The sequence below is a fragment of the Eublepharis macularius genome, chromosome 8 (genome assembly GCF_028583425.1).
Source record: "Eublepharis macularius isolate TG4126 chromosome 8, MPM_Emac_v1.0, whole genome shotgun sequence".
NCBI lineage: Eukaryota > Metazoa > Chordata > Lepidosauria > Squamata > Eublepharidae > Eublepharis > Eublepharis macularius.
This window is the reverse complement of record NC_072797.1, coordinates 105,426,716-105,441,046: the sequence shown is the minus strand read 5'-3', so window position 1 is coordinate 105,441,046 and position 14,331 is coordinate 105,426,716. Positions and strand designations below refer to the sequence as shown.

Below are 14,331 nucleotides of genomic sequence, written 5' to 3'. Positions count from 1 at the left end.
TTTTATTATTCCCAAGAGTAACAAAGTTCTTACTTTGCAACCAAACTGATAGGCAAGATAGTACAATCGTTTTAACTTGACATCTACCTTGTGCTGCCATTTGCACAAAATAACACTGTAGGTTAATTTCATATTCCATTTCTGTACTTACAGTACAATCTAGCAGTTAATTAATAAAAATGCATTGAAAAATATGAAACTGAATCCTCAAAATAAATAGCAAACGCATCAGCAGAAATCAAAGGTGTACACAAAAGAAATTATACTAATTCATAATGTTAGATCAACAGGGCTGTGTGAGCAGTTTCAGTATTCAATTTTCTCTTATTTCATTCTTGAAGGGAGGGACAAGCTGTTCACTGTCCTTATTGGTAGGAGTTTCTCCAAGGTGCTGAAGAAAAGAAGCCAAATTAAAGTCTCAGTTGCCCTCCCCGTAGAGGGTTTCCCCCCCAGACTTAGACTAGATCTTTCTACCGGAAAATTGTCTCTCTACCCTTGAATGTCAGGAATTGTGTTCATCTCTTTTTTATTTTTACATATGGAAATTTTCCTCCTTCAACACTGCTGATGCAAGGCAAGACCATCTTTTGGCATCTGTGGCTTGCTGGAGTGTGAAGGTTCATGAATATTCTTTGGTAATAGATGTAGATTTTTAAACTCCTCAGGTCTGAAATGGTGTCACCCTTCATTCTTATTGGAGAAAGGATCCATTCAGTGCTCACTATCCTTACAGTTTTCATTGCAGCAGGTTGTCATATTTCCATGCAAATGCTGGTGGCAGCTCTGTTTAAGAAGTGTCTGTTATATGTTTATCAGCACTGAGAAGTCTTCTGTTATGGTTGTACAGAAAAAAAGCTATGAGAAGGTGACTTGCATGCATTTGTGTCTGGAATCCTTGTCTAATATCTTCTTTGACCTCAACCCTGTTTTGTGAGCTAAACTTATTCCAAAGTAATAGAATGATTAATATTGCTTATGGCTCAGATTCTAAAGCTGTTGCTGGATTATTCACACTATTATCTTATGTAGTAAGCAGGTGAGAAAGTGCAACTCTTTCCAACCAAGAAACAGATTACAACCTCTTCCCACCATAAGCATGCTAGTGTTACTTGGCTAGCTGTGTGACACTTTACTTTCTCCTGCTTGGGATTCATTCTCCCTCCCCAATACATACACACACACACACACCACTGTAATGTCAACACTGACACTGACTTAAAAACAGGAGAATTACAATTGCAGGCTAGTGCTGAAGGGGGGAGGAGAGCTGGAGGGGCAAGGTGACAAAACACACCAGACAACTGTGATGGAGTTGAAAGAGGCCACGGCTTTATTGATTTACAGCTCGTGGAGCATTGGCGCTGCATAGGGCACTGATCTAAATATCGGCTGACCTGCTTGCCAGCTGATGACCTCCAAGCCCCCTCAGACCCCTGCTGAGGGGGGGAACCATGGGATAGCAGTTAGTGGGATACCACATGGGTGTACACCCCTGTGTGGATCCCCTGCCACTGTGACACTGGGATCCCCATAACAGGGAAACTGATTTCATGGGCCCTGTTTCCCCCCAAACAGTTCGGTGCCCAATGCCCAAACCACTTATTCCACTCCAAAGTTGTGACAAAAGGGAGAGTTGGGTGGGATGCCAGCCATGAGGCGAGTGCCGAGGGGTGGGGGCGAGCTTCTGCTAACAAGGGCTGGTGGTAGACTGAAGGAGAAACCGCACCTCCCGGATCCACAGCCCTCTCCCCGCCTTTCAACACCCAGGCCAGCCTGCCCCAATTGGCTAACTTCAGAGGTTGTCAGGAGCCCCACCACCCTCAAATATGATGGCCACCATGCTCCCCCCCCCTGCTCCCCTACCCACACAACCTGCAACTGGGGGCCCAGGTGAGTCTGGGGGCCAACATTTAACACAAAACATGCAGCTGCTCTTAATCTTTGAAGAACTGCTGGAGGCCTTTGAGAACAATAGTTCTCGCCCTACTCTCAAATGGTTCTGCTTCAATAGATGGCCTCTTTAGGGGTCGTAATATGGCCACTCTGTCAGAAATATTTGTTGAGCACTAAATACAGACACTATCCCACTGTCACAGTGCCTTACTATATCTGGTCAGCACTGACACACACACTTTAAAAACAGCTGTGCTGCTTTACCGAAAACTGAATTGTGCAGACAAGATGGTACTTCCTGAAAAACCAGACAGCACCTTAATTAGTATAATAATGCCCCCAAACATCCGTTCAGTAACTAATAACAAGATGCTTCCTAAATCTGGGAAGCACCAAATTTAACTAGTAATGTTCCACTAAATCTAGAAAGCATCCACGTTAGTGGGGTGGTGCACCACTAAATTAACAGGCATGTGAATTATTTCAGTGAGGCTCCAGTAAATCTCAGCAGCCCTACAAGCTGTTAAATTGGATATTCTTTGGCAAGACAGCCACTTAGGGGCGTGCATTCAGATGTTCCCTAATTTAAGTGACACCTAAAAATTGGGCTCAGAAATACCCCAAACTATCCACATTCGGGATTGCCAAAAATTTATCTCCCAAAATTTTAGGGATGTTTCAGTTACAGAGAGCTTATCAACTGGTGGAGGGCTTCCTGCCCTATGTTTCAAGTGTTGTTTTTACAACTGTATATTTAATGTTGCCTGGTTTAGAGTGGTTTAATTGTATGGTTTTGTTTGGTTTAGTGGTTTTTAAGATGTATGATTTTAATCTGTTACCTGCCTGATCAGGGCAAAAAAAGATGGGGTATAAGGTTTGCAAATAAATAAAATGTATCATGGACACCTGCCATTCAGAGAGTAAAAAAAAAAAAATCCACTGGACACTACCAGGTTCTTGGGTGAATGTAAAATAATCTTTGATCCCTTTGAACTTCATGTTTCTATGAAGCACAGCACTTCAGTATATCATTTGTTTTAAAATAAAATGATTTAAGCTGTTTAGAAACTATATCTTCTTAGGAATTGTGTAGCCTGTCACATTATACGCTAGATGATACTTTCATCTAAATGTAATTTTTTTAGCTGTGGAAATGATAAGCACGTGCTTGTATTATTTATCGGTTCATGTGCAGAATTATTTTGCTTTCTAATGCAAGCAATATTTGGAAATGGAAATTTTTCCAGATGAAATGTCCTTTAAAATCTGATGTATGAACACTTCCTATCAAGTCATGTATTTTAAAAACCTATTACTGTAATGCCATCATATGTTTCATAACAGAGGACTGAGAAGAAAATTATATTTTTCTATAATGCACTTCATAGGTTGTGGCATAGTTCATTTAAAATGTTCTCTACCAAAGCAATCCAGTTTTTCCCTGCGGTCCTGTTCTATTTGCAGTAAAACTGTAGTCTTCAAATTGCTTACCCCAGAAGCCAATGGTACTCTTTGGGAGTAAGCAGTTTGGAGATTAAGGTTTAATCTAATGTGTTTTGCAGCACTGCAAGATAAATATGAATGGGTGCAGCACAAGATCTGGATTTGAAATTATAACTTTCTAGCAAACCAATGTGTCTTGCAACCCTTAGAACCAATACAGTCCTTTAAGTGAAGAGTTGCATGCACTGATTCTTCTGTGAACCAAGAGAGGCAGTAGCCAATACAAACACAGGTTCTTTGAGAACCATTTTCCTGCCCTTCCTTGGGCTACATCCCTAAATGGAGACAGCAGCCATCACTACCAGGTGTCCTAACAGCAATCTTGCTGGTGATTTGAGTGGAAATAAAGTCATGCCTAGTTGTTTTATTTTCTGGCTCCCTTTTGTGCTGGTTCGTTTCTCCTTTCAACTGCAAGGAAGAGTGGCAGATGCATCTACTATTCAGATCTGGGAGATCTGGAAGATCTGTTCTGTCAAGTAGAGAGAATTTTATAAATCTTAATTATGACTACATATATTACATAGATATGCTGATGTTCACCATCTGGTTGTCTGAATTCCAAGAGTAATCCTGAAGTTTTACTAAGGGACCTCCTTTGTTTTAAGACTTAGACAATAAAACTTGGAGTATCTTGGCTCAAGCTCAGTCATTAGCTCACTTGTCATACTGAATACTGAAGAACTGATTTAAACTATGTTTCCCTAATAGGTAGGTAGGTAAGTTGGTAAGATTTGTAGTATATGGCCAAAGACTGTTACAATATGACAAAAGAACCCTGACCAAGCAGTGATAAACAAAACAATAATAATAAATTATCAAATAGAAAGCAATGTTAAAGGATGTGAAGGAAATCTGGCTGTGACATCTGTTCCCCCATTTGTGGTGTTTTGCTCGCTTCATGAGACCAGTGGTATGTAACTCCTATAATGGTACCTCAGTATAAGGCTTTGAAATAGCCTGTATTATATTGCCTTCCTTAGTGTTCCCAAATGATTTTCACTACCACCAAAGGCTCTCACCTTAGTTCTCTCTCAGTTTGGCCAACAATATAGGAAGGCTTAATTATATTTGGTAGATTTAAAGACTGGCCAGCTGTGTGGCTGTGAGGTAAAATGGGATCCTTTGTTCTATGTACAACAGACATTATACTAAAACAGAAACTGAGTTTATGCATTATGCATAATGGTTTCAGAGTAGTTCATAAGCCTAATGGTTTCAAGAAATGTACAGATCTTCAAACATTTCTAAATGAACTGAGCCACAAAGACTTATTTTCCCTCAATTGCCACTTAGACTAATAATATCCACAAATAGAACACAGAGACTTATCTCAGTCATAACATGCTTCACGCACCCATTCAGACCCCTGTTTTCTTCTCTTAGAGACCTGCTTTTTAAACCAGTTAACATACATTCAAAACTCCACATTAATTAGCTGAAATAAAACACACAAAAATAATTTACATGGCAAAACACCATTGATTGCCAGGGCTTATTCAACTGATCTGGCTGGCTAAGCAAGTATCCCTTTCCTCACTCACCATTCTGTGTGTGTCCTTCCCAAACATACATACTCGGTGGAAGAGGACAACCATCCCAGAAAGAAGGAGTGTATTGTTATTCAGCCAGGAATATAAGATAGCTGTGCTCCCCTTAACTTTGGGACCTGTAGCTATTAAAGTGAATATATTAATACTTCAGATTTTTTTTTCAGGTCAAGTGTGATCAGTACTGGCCTAGCAGAGGAACAGAAACATACGGACTGATCCAGGTGACCTTGCTGGACACCGTAGAATTAGCAACATACTGTGTTAGAACATTTGCACTTTACAAGGTACTTGTCTGCTATGTATGTATTGGGTTTGTTGGGGGAGGAATTAATGAGACGGGGGGAATAGCCTCTAGAAAAAGACATTTCTGAGGTCTTCCTTCAATGAAATGTTAGCTGCATCACAAGCATGTATTGTTTTATCTCACTTTAAAAGGGAAGAAGGGTCTCTCATTGTTATTTAACAGACTCATTCAATTGGCAAGGTTTTCTACAGGCATGTAGTCCATCTGTTGGCAACAGCAAGATTGTCTAAAATGAAATATTTTGTGAAAGATATCCTGTTCCTCTAAAAGTTGCACAGAATTTCTTGGCTTGGATCCTACCTAACTTTTCTTCAGATGAAAAGGGTGTAATGTTCAGTGATTTACCCCTCATGATGCAGACTTCTGGCTTCCCCCTCAAGCTGTTCTTAGGGGTCTCCCATCTCTCAGAAACAGCATCTCAAGGCTGCATGGGAGAGTGGGGGGGGGAGGGCAAGAAAGTCCAGCTCCACAGAAATCCTTCCATCCTCAGTGGCTCACAGTGGGATCCAAGCCAAGTTTTCACAATCATGTTTATTTCATTTCTTGATTTGTAAGCTAAATCAGTTTTGTTGCATATTCTATACAGTGCTTCATGTTTTTTCTTGTAGAAAATTCTATTCCTCTTTCTTATATTAGCCATTTAAGACATTTGAACATTTTCATTTTGTTCTCTTTTGTCTCAGCTGACTATGACCAGGGGCTTTTTTGTGTGTTTGGTACATACGGAAGTAGCTGAAACAAGTAGCAGCTAGCAGACATACCAAGTGCCAATGTTGTGCAGCACCATTTTTGCTAATGTCATTATTGTAATGAATCAAGAACAACTAGTTATTGAAAGCGTGCTGGAAAGTTAAGATGATTGTCAGATTTGTCCCGTGTGGCAAAGCAATTTATTGCAATGTCCTGTCATACAGTTGTTGGTATGGTTTCTGTCAAATAGAATGTTGCATAAGGTTCATGAGGAAATGTCACTGTGCTGTCATTCCCCCCTATGGCATTAAGCAGTCTTTTCAACCAAGGCTCTTATCTTGCAGAATGGGTCAAGTGAGAAAAGAGAAGTAAGGCAGTTCCAATTCACTGCCTGGCCTGACCATGGAGTTCCAGAACACCCTACACCATTCCTAGCTTTCCTACGACGAGTCAAAACCTGTAATCCTCCTGATGCTGGACCAATGGTTGTTCACTGCAGGTAAGTGGAAGCTTTGCTAAAGAAAAACCCTCCATAGTCAGCATGATGAAAATGTTATCAAAGAGTTTATTACTAGGATTTCAAATACTGAAGCATAGCAATGCAGTCCTAGTTCCCAGTTGTCTGACAATTACGGTTTTCAAGATATGCAATGGTTGCAATAGGCACCAAGATCCAGGCAAGTGTGCAAGTAGTTCTCTGAGCACTTCAGAATTTTTCTCCTCCAGTGTTATATTGTGATCTGCTTTTGTAACCAAGAGGAATTTCAAAAACAATTTATACAAAGTCATGAACAGGAGAGGGATAACTGTTCAAAACCATTTAAAAAAAATTGTGCTGGCCGAGTACAAACTCATTGCGCAAGTCTAAACAGCTCCATGGATCTTGGCCATGAGGTACAAATTCCACACATGAGGAGTGCCCAGGTGTGTACCCAGGCTGTCTTTACACTTCTTCTATTGTGGTACATATACATAGTCTGCCAGCTTTCTGGAATAACTTTTGGGGTTGTATTAGGTGCTCTAGTGTGTGCATGAAGATTTTCTGCTCAGTACTTTGGATCTTACCTGTAGAGTGTGTGTGCATGCACATGCGTGTGTACATGAGAGAGAGACAGAGACAGAGAGAGATCTTGGAATCTGTACTGTTATGCTCTGCATATAGCCATATTAATAGAATTTCTGAATTAAAAAACCAGGTTGTCCAAAAAAATTATTGGCTATCTCGCATGAATACACTGGAATAGTATGAAATGTTTTCAGTGATCTAGTGCTGATTTTATCAATATCTCTGTTTGCTTTATACATTGTTTCTAATTGCACATTTACATATTCTAACTACTCTTCAAGTTTAGTTATAGGAAATTTGAGATTATTTTGTAAGGCATCTTAACAAATATCAGAACCAACCTGAACAGTCCCCTTCAACATCTAGGTATCCCCAGCTTTTTCTCATTTCCTTCCTCATTTTATTTTGCTTTTTGCTCCAACTTTATTAGATAGATAGATAGATAGATAGATAGATAGATAGATAGATAGATAGATAGATAGATAGATAGATAGATAGATAGATAGATAGATAGATAGATAGATAGATAGATAGATAGATAGATAGATAGATAGATAGATAGATAGATAGATAGATAGATAGATATTGTTCTTCCTTCCTTTTCTTTTCTTCAACAGATATTTTAAATTATTTTGTTACAGTTCGATCATCGTAGCCACATTGTAAACCTATTCCCCCATTCCAAGTCTGTAATTACTGGAATAAACTTCTTTTTATAAAGTCCTCCTCCATATTTCCTTTTTTCAGAACAGAGTAAACTGTGTTGATGGTAGATTATAAAAAACATAATCATAACCATCTCTCAAATAAGCTGTTCATGTATAAATTTGAGAGATGCGACTGAAAGAATTGACGTAAAATCTGTGGATGTAATTTTCATGGGTGCCAAAAAAGCTTTTAACACAGCGCAGCTAAAAAAACCCAAAAAATAAACAGTTCTGTTAGGCAACAATGATAAAGCTGTGGGTGAATTGTTTTCTTCAGAGACTATCTAAGCAAACAAAGTTTCTGCCAGGCCTAAAACAGTTGCCTGTTAACAGCTTAGTCATCCATTCTCAGTACAGTCCTGAGCAGAGTCACACCCTTCTAAGCCCATTGATTCCAATTGCACTGTCTGTCACACAGTACCAACTCCATACATCTCCTCTTTTTATTTACTTACTGGCATTATTTATGCTCCACCTTTCTCCCTGTTAGGCTTCGCTATCCGGGGGTTGGAGTCTGGGAGAGGTTTGCCCTCCAGGATGCCCTTCCTGTCAATGCTGCTGGCTAGTAGGATGGGAGAGGGGTATACAGCACCCCCACACCTTCTTTCTCCTCTGAGCAGCCTGGTTTCCTCTCTCTGGCTCCCACCAGCACTGTTACCAACTTCCTCCCCATCCTTCCTTGCTGGTCCCCATTTCATAGACACCTGCTGGGTGTGGCCACACTCCCCACCCTCCTTCCCTCCCAGGGTTGTTCCTCCCTCCCTGGGTCAAGTGGCAGGCCTTGAAGTCTATCCCAGGGTCTTGGAGCCTCCCCCCGTTCCCTGCAGCCATTCCTGGCACCACTCCAGGTCCCTTCTAAGTGATACACTGGCTTACAGCTGCTCCCCGGTGCCTTGCCAGGCTGGTGCTGCTTGGGGGCCCTCCTGCAGCCTACCAGGTCCTGCCCACTTCCTCGGACAAGTCAGCCAGCTCTCTTGTCCCTGTTGAGGCAGCCCTGCAGGCTCAGACAAGCTGGTTGCAGCCAGCATCGTCCCTATGTTTTTCTGACTGATGCCACAGTGAGAGCCTCCTTGCTTCCAGAGCTGCATTGGCTAGCTGGCCAAAGGGGTCGTCTATTCCCAGCCTGGAGCACAGCTGCCCCTAGATGCCGGTAAGTCCAGGGGCAAAGAACAAAAAGCAGGTCCCCTCTGCACCAGAGGAGGATACAATCAATCACCAAGTTACGAAGTTATTCACAATATTCCACTTTTTCAAGGGCAATAACAGTATATATACGCCCCTAATCAAATAGTCTGAAACTCACGACTCTCCAGTGAAAATTGCTATAGCAACCATTTGGTTTGGATGTATATATACTGTTATTGCCCTTGAAAAAGTGGAATGGATGAAACAGGTTGTGTGAGCAGGCTTCTCTGTTGGGCTCTTAGGGGGGGGGCACCCCCCTGGGATGCAGTATCCGACCTGTCTGGAGATAAACAGAAAAAGAGGATGTTAGCAACATTTTGAATTCAATGCACTTACCTGCCTTGTCCACAGTTCATCTGCACATGTCACTTTAAGACCTTACGCCAACAGCTCTGCAAGTGATAAAGTTAAGAAGATGGATTATTTATTCTTATTGGACTGTGATTGATATTACTGGAAGGACTGTTGATATATACATATATATATATATATATATATATGTATATAATTATTGCTATGAATGACTGTATGAGAACTTGTAGTGTTTATATTCATTCACTATTTGCACCGGGCACTTTAATAGATTGTGAATAACTTCGTAACTTGACTGGTTGTATCCTCCTCTGGGGCACAGACAGAGGACCTGCTTTTTGTTTTTTTGCTGTTTTCCAGAGAAGCTTCTCTTTTTGTATGCTGGTAAATCCAGGGGCAGAAGCCCCTCCAACTCTGGACACTCCCCAATGGGAACCTAAAATAGCTTACTTACTTCTCCTCTCCTCTATTTTACCCTCACAGCAACCCTGTGAGGTAGGTTAGATTGAGAGACAATGACTGCCCAAGGTCATCTAGCAAGCATCCATGGCAGAGTGGGTATTTGAACCTGGGTCTCCCAGATCCTAGTCAGCACTGTAACCCCTACACCACACTGGCTCAAAACACTTACTTCTCAGATGTGCTGATCCTGACCAAAAAACTCTAAAGCAATCTTTTCTTTGCCCATAACACCTACCAGCATTCACTGCTAATAACACGTGAACACTGACATATAGAATATCTAGGAACTACAACTCCCTTTTAATATTTACAACTATCTAGACTGTCTGATTCTTGAGTCAGAGACCTATTTTGTTTTTGTTTTCTGATGTTTCATAGAGGGCCATGCACTATATAAATGAGAATGGCAAGAGACATTGCAACTGTCTCTTACACTCTCTACAAGTCTGGTGCGATGAACAAATGCTCCTTTTGCCAAACAACCGAGCTGGCACTGTTAAATAACAAAAATGCCTAATTTCGATGCACATTTCTTCCTCAGTATAATACATGGTATATTACAGAGCTGTTTTGCAGCTTCACAGTCCAGCTTCTGTTTCCATGCTGATGGAATTGCAAAATTAAATATTCTTTTAATGAGTACTGATTGTCTCAAACACAGGCTTAAATTCTAGAGATCTGCAACAGACAGCACGTGACATGTTATAATGATAGCAGGGAAAGCACATGGTTGCTTTTGAAGTTGGATTAATTCTGCAAACAGGTGCTAATGAGATCATAGCAAAATAGCACCAGAGGGCTTTGACAAAAATTTATTTTATATTGTTTCGAAACTTTACAGAATTCTTAGCCGTTGCTTCAGTAATATTATCCAGAATCTTTATGAGAAAGTACAGTCTCTTATGTTTTTCTATACCTGAGTGCCATTGCATATGCCTTTAGGAGTAATTTAACTTAATGAAGATTTCATATACATAATAAGAACAACAAAAGAAAAATGAGTATTGTAGATTTAAGAAATTACCTCACTCAATATTCTGGAACACTTTTTTCTCATGCTAAAGATTAGTTATTATAAACTCATAGTCATAAGCTCACTGACTGCTGCTGTAGCATAGTGGATAAGTGGTTGAGTTGTGAATCAACACTCTGTCGGATCGAATCCCAATTCTGGCCTGAGCTCATTGGGTGGCCCTGGGTAAGTCACTCTTCCCCAGCTCCCTAGATGTATTATGTGGATAATAATAAAACTGATTTTGTTCAACGCTCCAAGTGGGGCACTAATCTGTCCAGAAGAGTGATATATACGTGCAGTTATTATTAAACGAGAGGGAAGGGGAAATCTAAATTAGCTCTGTACATGCCTAGATTTGAGTCCACTTGCACCTTAAAGACCAGCAAGATTTTCAGAGTATAAGCTTTCGAGAGTCAACAATCCCTTCTAAAGATACAGTATCTGAAGAAGGGAATTTTGACTCTCGGAAACGTATACCTAGAAAATCTTGTTAGTCTCTAAGGTGCCACTGGACTCAAATCCTGCTGTTCCACTGCAGACCAATACAACCAACTACCTGAAACTGCACATATCTATTTCCCAAAACATAATTATGTCAGTGTCATTCTAGCTGTTTTTAAGGGTAATTGTGTCATTCACAATTAACAGCATCACAGATAAATATTTTGCTGTTTTACTTAGGTATGTTTATTATATGTAATTGTTTTAAAACATTTCTATCCCAACTTTTCTCCTAAGATCCCAAGACAAATAATATACCTTTAAAAAGCAGTATGTAAACGCTGTTAAATCAACAGATACATGCAGGCATCAGCCTAAATATGTAAGAACATAGAACTACTCGAAAGCTTCACAGAAATGTCTTCTGAAGCAGAAGGATGTGTATCCTTCCAAAAGCCAATAGTGATGGGATCCCTCAAGGGGGAAGTGATTCCATATCAATGAAGCTGCTATAGAAAAGGAGAATGAGCGACCAAATGAGTGACCGAATATTCCGTGCTCAGAAAATGCACAGCTAGTATTTCTTGCCTCTGCAATGGAAATCTCCATCCATCTTGTCTCACTTAAAGAGTTCTGTAAGTAGCATGCCCTAATTTCATTTTTAAAAGGAGGGTCTTACTCCTCCATTATCAGACACTTCCAGGATCTGCTGTCTTAGCTAGGGATCTTCTCTTTCTTATTCTGTGTATTCCTTTGCTGATTTGGAAGCACTTACGGTAGCATAACTTGCCCATTCTCCTATCTAGCAAACAGCTGTTAAGAGTAGGGCCATCTCCAACCGAGGAAGAGTTGCTTTGACTGAAACATTTCTTCCTGGGTAGGCATCCTCTTAAGCTTGTCAATATATCTTCATCACCATGCTTCCTTTATTACATACTTGCTCATACAGTGCTAGTTCATTCTCCATGCTGTGATACTGAGCCTCCACATGTTTGCATGTGTACATGCACACACACACACACAAACACACACACATCATCTGTCGCTGCAACAGAGATGTGTATAAGCAAGGCTTACAAATCTGGCATAGTAGATTTGTTGCATATTAGATTCTATGCACATTGAGGGCAACAGACATGAGCTAGATCTTAGAGTTCATATCTCAACACTTGGAGGCTATACACACAAGGCCTATGAGTCAACCATGGAGTTGTCGGAGTTGTAAAATATGAATGTTAAGATTTTGGCTTTTTATAAGTTTCAAATAAGCACAACTTTTGGATCTTTTCCCTCTATTTTATGCACTCAACTAGATCAAGAGGGTTTTTTGTTTTTTGGCATGAAATCTGCTTTTTGTCCTCAAAATCTGTATTTGTTTGATTCAAGCACATCCAAAATACAGCTGTTTCTGTGGTTCTGTACTCGCTCAGGCATGAGGATGCTTATATCTGCCAACTGCGGCCATGGGTACAAACCATATACTTCTGCAACCTTGCAGTGGTTACCCTAGATTGCAGAAAAATCTGCAAAAAAAGTTACAAAAAGTTACAAAAATATATCGGCTTAAAAAAACCAAAACAAGCACCTGTGGCATGTCTGTATGCAGATTACCTCAAAGCTGCAAAGATCCTAGGGGAAGGGCTGAAGTAAGCTACCACCAAAGTGGCCGCATGAGGCCTGGGTGGCATTGGGTGCTCTTGCCAGTCTAGCCAGAAAATAAGATAACCAGGCTTGGAGAAGTGCCAGGATGCCAGCAGAGTGGTGGGGCACACTCCATCCCTCCCCAAGGGACACAGGGCTGGCAGGCAGAGAGGGTGAAACCACTCACAGGATTCCTGCCCAGGACCAGCAGCCACTGTGCACATGGAGAGCCCCGGTGCCCCTCCCCCCCAGCTCTCTGGTGCAGACAGCCCTGCCAGTCCCGGCCAGGAGGCAACAAAAAATAAGTAACAGGGAAGGTGGAGGGGAGTAACAGTGAAACAGTAAGTTGGGGAAACACAGTAACAGGAAAGGGTAAATGAGTGTGGGGGGAATAGTAACAGGATGAGTGGGTGGGTGCAAGGGAGAAATACAGACACAAGGAGCAGCAGAAATGGAGGGCAGAGTTTTCATAGTGGCCCTTGCTTGTATTTACTCTAAAAGGTGACCTTTAATGTAAGACAATCCCCCTTATAAAAAAGTTATACAAAAAAGTTATACAAAAAAGAAGAAAACCCGAAGGAAGCCTTTCTTTCAGGTAAATAGGTCATGACTTTGTAAATTAACATGAAGGGAAAGCAAAAACAGAAATGGCCTAATGAGGACCAAATTGCCTGTAAGAAAGAGGCTGGTTGTTGTAAGCTTCATTGAGTTGATGTTTAGGGAGAAAAAGGCCAGATAGAAATGTTTTAATAAATTGAATGGAATACTGAGAGTAGTTGAAACTTGAAAGTTGCTTACAGGGGGAAAGGGGAGGATCAGAAACAGAGATATTCAAAGCTCCTGAGGTCTTAAATAATACAGAAGCTTTCCTTTCCTTTATTATTACACCCTTCTGACTTGAGGAAAGCAATACAGTTACAGATATAAAATACAAGGCAATAAACATTAAACAAAACATTACAGGTTAAAATCAGTCTCTGTAACAGCTTAAAGAAACCACAGGTGCTAAGAATTTGGGAACAGTGTGTGTTATTAGCTGCTGTAGCACAGTGGTTAAGTAGTTCAACTGCGGATCAGCACTTTACTAGTTTGAATCCCACTACTGCCATGAACTCAGTAGATGGCCTTGGATAAACCACTCCTCTCAGCCCCTGCTCCCCAGCTGTATTGTGGGGATAATAATAACACTAACTTGTTCACTGCTCTGGGTTAGGCACTAATCTGTCTAGAAGAGCAGAATATAAATGCAGTTGTAGGGCACTAATCTGTCTAGAAGAGCGGTATATAAGTACAGTTGTTGTTGTTTCTGGGTTAATATTGGCCAGCAGAAAAGAAGATGTGAGATTCAAGAGGCAGCTGATATTTAAGCAGGATAGATACAATCCAGATATCTCTGAGTGGCATCCATTGATCATAGAATAAAATGAGATGATCTATGGACTCTTACTCCAAATACACAGCAGCAAGAATTGATCATAATATGGAATCTTAATATAGCACCGCCTAATCTTGGCAGTTGGCAAAACAGTCTACCTAGTATATAAGTGTGCTGATGGCCAGGA

At 40.7% G+C, this 14,331-nt stretch overlaps 1 protein-coding gene across 1 annotated transcript in view; it reads left to right on the top strand.

The window, feature by feature from the left end:
• Positions 1-14,331, top strand: part of PTPRD (protein tyrosine phosphatase receptor type D) — a 513,284-nt gene that overhangs the window by 452,420 nt on the left and 46,533 nt on the right. The window contains exons 29-30 of the mRNA XM_054986312.1: positions 5,111-5,230; positions 6,285-6,439. Of these exons, the coding sequence (XP_054842287.1) occupies positions 5,111-5,230; positions 6,285-6,439 (275 nt within the window). The remainder of the gene's footprint in view (positions 1-5,110; positions 5,231-6,284; positions 6,440-14,331) is intronic.